General features: G+C 38.3%; 1 protein-coding gene across 1 annotated transcript; it reads left to right on the top strand.

The window, feature by feature from the left end:
- Window positions 1–398: 398 nt before the first annotated feature.
- On the top strand, window positions 399–2,737 carry LOC125178452 (the record flags this gene model as incomplete). The annotated part of the gene is made up of 1 exon (XM_047882193.1): window positions 399–2,737. A coding segment is annotated over exon 1 (2,203 nt), but the record flags the coding sequence as incomplete, so codon positions are not given.
- Between the last annotated feature and the right edge of the window lie 5,513 nt (window positions 2,738–8,250).

Consider the following 8,250-nt stretch of genomic DNA (forward strand, 5'->3'; position numbering starts at 1 on the left):
AGCCGCTTTGATGTTTGCCGTGTAGCATAAGGGGACATGTTGACCATTTATATATACATAAAAGTAAAAAATCGAAACTTTTTCTTTCCACTGGTCTATAAATTATAATAATAAATAAATATAAATAATAAATTTTGAATTTGAACCGAAATAAATACGAATTTATTACATTGGGTCCATTATTAATAATAACCCTGTATAATATTGAATATATGCTCACAATACCCATGAAATGCGTTCGACCATACATATCTTATGTTGCTACGTGAATGCCTCGAGTATCGTTTTGAAATGTGGTGGAATGATTTCTGAAATAAGAATAATTTTTCATTGTTTTGTAGGCTTGTAAATTTTTTATCTATGCGTATATTTTACAGGAGACATTGATCAATTGTGCTGTGAGATTTTTCAAGTATTGTACTGAATAATATAACTTCAAACTATGTTGCTGCCATGAAATGGTTGTGAAATGAACTAACTGAGCAGGTGTGAATCAGAACACTCCTGTGATATGCTAGAACTTTGTTTGGGTCAATGCACGAGGTGGTAAATAATCCTGACATGGAGCGTCGCTTGAAACTTAAATCCATGAGGCGCATTGCCGGCAACAATAACCGGTGCAAAGAAGTGGCAAGTGACTGCGAAAAGCCAGTCCTTCTTTCGCACCGACCCAGCTTCAACAGCGACACTAAACCAGAATGTCTGAAAAAGTACGCGGACACCAGCAGTGAATGTAAAGTTGTTGATATTTCACAAGATGTGTCTGCTCTAACTGATAGGGAACGTAACCTGAGAAACTACTTTGCTACGCACAGAAACTCGCGTAGTTGTGACATTACGGACAAGGATGTCGTGCTTGATGTTAAACAACAAGGTTTTGCTGACGATGTGTACATGGATGGTAACCAACGAAGTGCGAGTCATGTCAGGTCTCTCAATATCCGTAATGGAATTGAGCAAATCAGAGGTAGTATGACTCCGCGTACAAATGTAAGTATAGAAAAAATAAATAAGAGTGTACAATGTTACGACAGTGGCAGTGATGCTGAGAGCGAAGTGACAGATTCTAATGACAGCGATGGCGTCACTTTGCAAATCATTAACTACCGCGAGCCTGTTAAAAATATCCACAATGAGGTTGAAAAGCCCTCAAACTTATCTCAAAGAGACAACAGAAAAATTATCGACTTTGCTTCTCCAACGAAAGGGAATTCAGCTCGAATAATTATAAACAGCCCTAACGTTTCTCCTATTCTTCCCTCCAAATCGCCACTCAAAAAATCAAAATCACTTAACCTGGAACCCAATACAATTAAAATTTACACTACTGGTGTGCAGAAAATTACTGATGATCGAATGCGGGCAAGTTGTGCGGACCTGAAACCAGAAAATATTGGAAGATGTGAAGTCAAAAATTTTCTAAGGTCTCCTCGGAAATCTCAAGTACCTGAGGGATTTCAGGAAGTGTCATCGTGCCTTGAAGGATCCATGTCTTCCTCTTCATGTCTTGATACAATCATCGAAAATATTAACAATTCGAACGAAAACCTACTTGGCTCGTGTCGAAATCAATCAAGTAACATGCCACCAGCCTTTTACGACCCTTATTCGCCGCAAATAATGGAATCGTCTTCAAAATTTTCCAAGCTGTCATCGCCCAACCCAGTTCATCGTATTCGCCACTCAAAGTCTGACATTCAACTTCCGATCAATCATTCCCCTTGTACACCACCTCGTCGAGTGTCTCCCGTCAGCAATGTTGACCTCGCTCATTCAAATGACAAAGTTCGCCGTTCCAAATCCCGCAACGATGGGCAGATTTTTGGTATCAAAATTAGGCCAGATTTAAGGAAGTTTGGCCAGATAACAAAACGAAGCAAAACTTTTGCCGGCCCAAGAGGAGCTCCTTGTAATTCTATTGATTCCGTGGGTCACCCATATGAAAATAAGTCCGAGACAAATATAGAAACAAACAAATATATTGCTGACCGAGAACGAGAGTCGTGTAGAAGTGAGCGTTTGCCTGGCGATGAGAATGAGAAATACGATGTTCCAGAAAAATCTCCTGACAAAAAACCAGGTATACCTCCCAAGGCTCTTAGGCGTTCAAGTTTATCTGTCCCCCGACAGAATATTTTAAACGGAGACAGTCTTAATGCATTTGTGATCGAATGCACACCTCTCAATAACATCCATGGCCTAGCCGATTGTTTCCCGAGTAATAATTATGAAGCTACCAGAAGAAATTCTATCGCACGGAAAGAATACGTCGACAGCGAAGCAAGCACAGCACCGAACTCTAGTGATACATCTGAGAGCGACCACTCGTTAACGCGGCCTAAACCCAATTCAGCAAGAATCCTCAGCAACTCGAATGTCACTCCCGACATGACTGACAGACGCCATCGTAATTCCATCTCGGTGACTCCTCGCAGTCACGTGAAATTTACATGCGTGACGGAGTCCGACGGCCCTCGTCTGAAATCTTCTATGGAGCCAAAGAATATTAGGGGAGGTGCTGATGCTGGTATCACAGCTACTGACCAGCCGAGTCAAGGGACCGTAGGTGGTGCCTTCAAACGTTGCGTGCAACTTCTGCGGAGCCGGTCAGCCGTGTCGCAGAGAGACCGGCCTAACTTCACCCTGTCCCCCAGTAGAATCGGTTACGTCAACTCATCGTCCGCGTCATCGAAAAACAGCCCCGGCAACAAGCCTAAACTTGCTGTTATTGGACCAGGTGAGTTTTCTTATTTTACAGCTTTAAATTGTGTGTATCTCTTTTTCTTTAAGTACGAAGACATTTTTAGCGCACTTTCTCATTTATTGAAAAAAATGCCCTATTGTGTTCGTCATGTCCGTCTGCCTGACCGTCCGTCTGTCCGTGACTTCACGTTTTCGTCGACTAGAAAATGCGCTCTCTGTCACCTACTGCAGTGAGTACTGAGTTATATTTGTTTTTTGCATGTGACGTTTCTTTTTGGTTTTATGTACTTCATTTGAATGAAATTTTTTAATTTGATTATTTTGCGAAATCGATATTGCTTTTAACAATAGAGTTTGGTACATGAATATTCTTGAAAGCTTGTTCCGTCCAGCTTCGTTATATAATGTTTAATTACTTTATTAACCTGTTCTTTTTTAATCAACTTGCATTATTAATTTCAACTTGTATCGTCATAATGTTCAATATATATTCGGTTCTTCAATATATTCGGTTCTTATGTGAAATATCAACTTGATATTGTTCATTATTTTCAAGTGTATGGTAAATCATAAGTACTGCGTGGATGAATGTCGATCTATATACTTCTCTGTGTTGAAACTAATATTAATTATTTAGTTCACTTATACTTGGTAAAGAAATTCAAATTAACGTATATTTTACCACTCATGTATATGTTTTAAGACGCCTACCTATATGACCTTTTGTTATAACTGGCGTGTGACTGAATTCTGCAGTAGGAGAGTTTGTTTATTAAGTCGTTTCCTGAGTCATGTTTCATCATTTCCTGTGGAGCGCCTCAGTTTTTTGCACGCACTATATAGTATGTCTGGTCAGCGGGACACCGTAGCCAAATTATTCCCATAACAACCGAGTCTAGACAGTCCCAGTAATATTAAGCACTAATCCGTCCCCTAATTGAAGTGTAATGTTAAAATCCGAATTTTTCTTCATTCTTTATTTGATTCAACCTTACTATATTTCAACGTCAAATTTCCGGAAAGGAAATACTTCGTATCGATTCTTCGTCGAAAAAAAAAATCGATTTTCAGTAATTGAAAATATTATGATTTTATTAACTTTAATTTATTTTCGTTCGATCATGCAAAATTTACTTCAGTCACCAAACGACGACAACCATGGAAAATTACAATGCGTGGCATGCAGGACATTTAAATTCAATTAAAGTTACTTTTCAGCAGAATTTGAAATTATTCATTCGTTACGCATGAAATTAACCACTGAATTGCAGAAAATTTCTCAGAAGAGTTTGAGAATCTCATTAATTTTGTAGTTTTTATTGCGCGATCAAGCGCAGTTAACGCACTTGATGGAGCCATGCAAGTTTATTGGACGTAAAAACACGAGTTATTATTGTGAAAATTATCGGTTTATCAATGTTACCCAACTTATTCGACAATATGTTTTCATTAAGTTCGGCAAAAGTTTGAAATTCTAAGAATTATCTAGAAATTGATTTGCTTGGAAGTTTTGACTTTTTTAATTTACAGCTGAGGTTGCGACCAGTTTTTTGTTGACATCCGTTCACACTCGTAATAATTTCATGTATTTTTCGCCCTTCTAACGCGTGGGAAACTCGTACTTAATTTTTGTGATAAACCGCGCTATTTAACGGTGTAGTCCTCTGGTCCGGTTCTTGCCGATAACACACAGATTCGCATGTGATTTATCCTCAGCTAGAAAGGCGATCCAATCATTCGATGATAAGTGCGCGACTTTTTTGGCAGTTGCTGATTAGTATTCAATTGTTGCCATGGTTATTTGTTTTTTATATGTCTCAAAGATAAGCTGTACAAAATTTAATCCCAGAGATTTTTTTTGTGCCTAACAATTTGGGCTTTGCAATGCGACGCGCAAATTTTTGCATTGGTTTCATTTTGACTCAAACGAAGATAAGCTTATTGCAATCATCGTTTCTCATCCTATTCTGTTGGCTTAAGCCTCGAGTTTCAAAGAAAATCTACATTTGTCCACGTTATAAATTGCTCGTCTTAATCATCGTGTCATTCTTTGTGTGCTAGCAACGGTTTAAGGTATCCACGTATATGAATGATTCCCAAACTTGTTCTACTTTTCACCAATTAAACTGATCGAAAAAAGCACACAAAACCCTTAGAAGATGTTATCGTTGTTATAAATGGCTAAAATGAAATTCACCACCTTCATTACCCACGAAGAGAAATAAACTACCTCTTCATATGGTTATATAAAAGTAGCCACTGACATATTCATACGTAAGAATCATCGACCTGATCGCTCAAGAGTCATAACGCTACTTAACGATTAAATTCAAAGAGGCTATAGATGTTGCACTTCACCACGCGTGAATCATCTCGTATATTTGTGTGTATTTCCTCCGTGTTAGTCTGGTCATTGAACTAATCTTTGTGAAACTTTCTTCGTAATTTCCTGTTGATTTGTATTTATAATAATAATTTTAGTGAAATCTCCAGTCTTTATTTTATGAGTCACATATCGCATTGTGCATCAGTTGTCCTCGATTTGAGTTACGAATTATGCTTATTTTTAGTTGAGAGTTTCGGTTTGCTTCATATTTGTAACATTTAATTATTATTTTATTTTATTTTATCATACGAATTGTGCCTTTCCAACGTTTATGGGCCAATAAAATGAAAGTTACATATTGAAAATACTTTCAAGTGTTTCAGTAACGAGAAATTTGTATCGATACTTACCTAATTTTATAATGACATATTATACGCGTAAGGACGAGGATACATATCGCAGTTACTTACTTATTCACCGCACAACGATCGTTAACATGCGGCGCGGTATGCGGGTCAACATGCGAAGGCTGTGCGTGTTGTGCAACGCTCGGTTCTCCCACCTTCATAGCCCCACAACGGAAACGTCTTCGCTTACTTTGTCTCTGAAAAAAAACCATGCTGTGCTATCACTCTCACCTTGTAGCCTCGTGTACGTAACATCGTAAAACACTGCTGTAGTTTTCGTCTGTCTTGTGTAAATGATCCTGAGAAACTGCTTTAAGATTTGGGTTTTTCTTACAACCTCGTTTAAGAAATTCACGGGAACAAGCAACTAATTCTCATGATCTTCTTCGTATTGCTCAAGTGACCACGCTAGCCCTGCATTCATTCATCGTATTTATGTGTGCAGTTTCATGCATTTTCGCCGACTGTATCATCCGACGCTCAGTTCCCATCGCACTTGCGTGGACGAATAATCGAAACGGTTTTTCTAGTTGATTTTCTTGAGGCAACAGTGATGTCACTCGACGAAAAAGCTTCTGAATGAGTGAGAACGAGTTGCTTAATATGCAGCGCTCGACAGTCCCGATTTTAACACATTGTTTTTGGCGTGAAATTCTCGAGTGCTGCATTGTGCGTGAGAAACACGTTCAGTGTCTAATTTTCGGTCGTTACTGTCACGAAGCTTCTATTGCAATTGCAACTTCTTGTTGGAAGATGTCCCTTAGTTTTGTATGCATTTCTACTCCTTCCATATCAGAAATATTTATGAATAAATCTTCATGAATAATTTTTCTCATGCGAAGTATGTCTATTGAGAATCTTGAGATATTTCAGTGATTTTTGAGAGTGTGTGTGAATAATTTCTGCTGTATGAATAATGCTCGCTCATAATCCTGATTTTGCAAATTTTGGTTGTCATAAATGCCGATTTTCGTATATTACGTTATCGATTGCTGCGGTCATCTACTGCCAGTAATAACACTTGTTCACCATCAAACCTATTAGTACTCGTAATAGGTTTGATGTTCAACACTGTGCTGACGCAAAAGTTTGGATTGTAAGCATTAGTTTTGTTACACACTTATGTATAACTCATTCCAGTGTCTTTTTCATCAAAATTTTCTCATGCAACAAAAAGCATGTACGTTCGTGTAATTTAAAATAATATAACCGAAAAATACACTGCTGCATATCGCTCTTATGAAGAGCTGTCTGCGCGGTGATAGCGCCGGGGTAAATTTCAGTGCATATGGATTAGCAATGATCGGCTCTGTGAGCAGCAGCAATTATCCCTGCAATCCTAAGTCATGATGTCATCGCTTCACGGGAATCTTCATTTCAACTTCCTAACGGCGGCCGATGTTGCGTAGTTCGTTGGTTCTCACTGAGCAACAAGCGCACGAGGGTTTGGCTCATTTGCTCCTTGTTTTTTATTAGATGTTTTAGGAAGAGACCGGGCACGAAAAAACGCTGATATTTGCAGTAGTGTATTTTTCGGTTATATTATTTTAAATTACACGACCGTACATACATTTTTTTGCCTGGCTAAGTAACGGTTAATGAAACCAAAAGGACAATGGAATGAGTTATACATATATGTGTAAGACAAAACCAATGCTTACAACCTCAACTTTTTAGCGCATTTTCTCATTTATGGAAAAAATGCGCTATTGTGCTCGGCATGTCCGTCCGTCCGTCCGTTCGTCTGTCCGTGACTTCACGGACGGGCGGACGAGAAAATGCGCTCTAGCTCTGTCACTCACTGCAGTGGGTACTAATCTAATTTTTTTTATAAATGGGTTGGATTTTTCTTTTAGCGATCATTTCGGCTGATACGTAAAGACAGGGCAACGTTTTTGTTATTCTATGTTTCGCATTGATTTTTACGCGTGAAACGCTCAGTAAATACATGAAACAATGTTGTTGGGACCTCCACAAAATAAGTTATTTACGATCTGTGTGCAAATAATGTTATTTTTATACCCCTCAGAAAATTCTATTTAAGGTGTCAGTTTGTCTTTGCACTTCATAGTTTCTGTGCCGTCCGCTGTTTGATTCGATCGCATTAAATTTCCTCAGGCATACTTCATGACTTGCTCAGAAAGTTTCCTCTCAATGGACAGAAATGTGACGTTCATACTCCGACCCTGACGATCAGCCCGTCATCTCCATTGTTCTCGCGTTGTTGTGAACTTTGCACGTGAAGTAACAATGAATCTTTGCTTCTTTCATTTGGCGGCGCCAACACTCAGTCGCTGGTTTATTTGCATACAATTCTCTTCATTTATGTTCAATTTGTTGAAATAAGGCCGTTTGTCGGTAATAAATTTTATATTTTACCTTCTCTTTGTCTTTGTCCATTAGGTATATATGCTCGTGATAAGCCAATTGTAACGAAATTTATTATAGCTGTCAATTTTACCCCTAATTGCATTATTAAATTGTAATGTAAAATATTTGCTGGCAACTTCTTTTGGTAGCCGATGACTAGTTATTATTGCTTCTAGAGTGTTAAGTTATAAATGAAACTGGAACCATAGCCTCATTGGATTCAATGGGCATCCATATTTGTTTTATCTTCCTTTATCTATATCTTTATATTTAGCAAATTTTTTTGCATTTTTGACATGAACAATTGTTGCAACTCATGCAAAATAATTCACATCACAATTTCTAATCAAATTTTGACAGCGTGCACTCTTAAACCGCGGTACAAATTGCCTTTCACTTCGCATATTACTAAGCGGTGACTCCCAATAACCTCATCAGCGTCAG

Source organism: Hyalella azteca, unplaced genomic scaffold, assembly GCF_000764305.2.
Source record: "Hyalella azteca isolate HAZT.00-mixed unplaced genomic scaffold, Hazt_2.0.2 contig9865, whole genome shotgun sequence".
Classification (NCBI taxonomy): Eukaryota; Metazoa; Arthropoda; class Malacostraca; order Amphipoda; family Hyalellidae; genus Hyalella; species Hyalella azteca.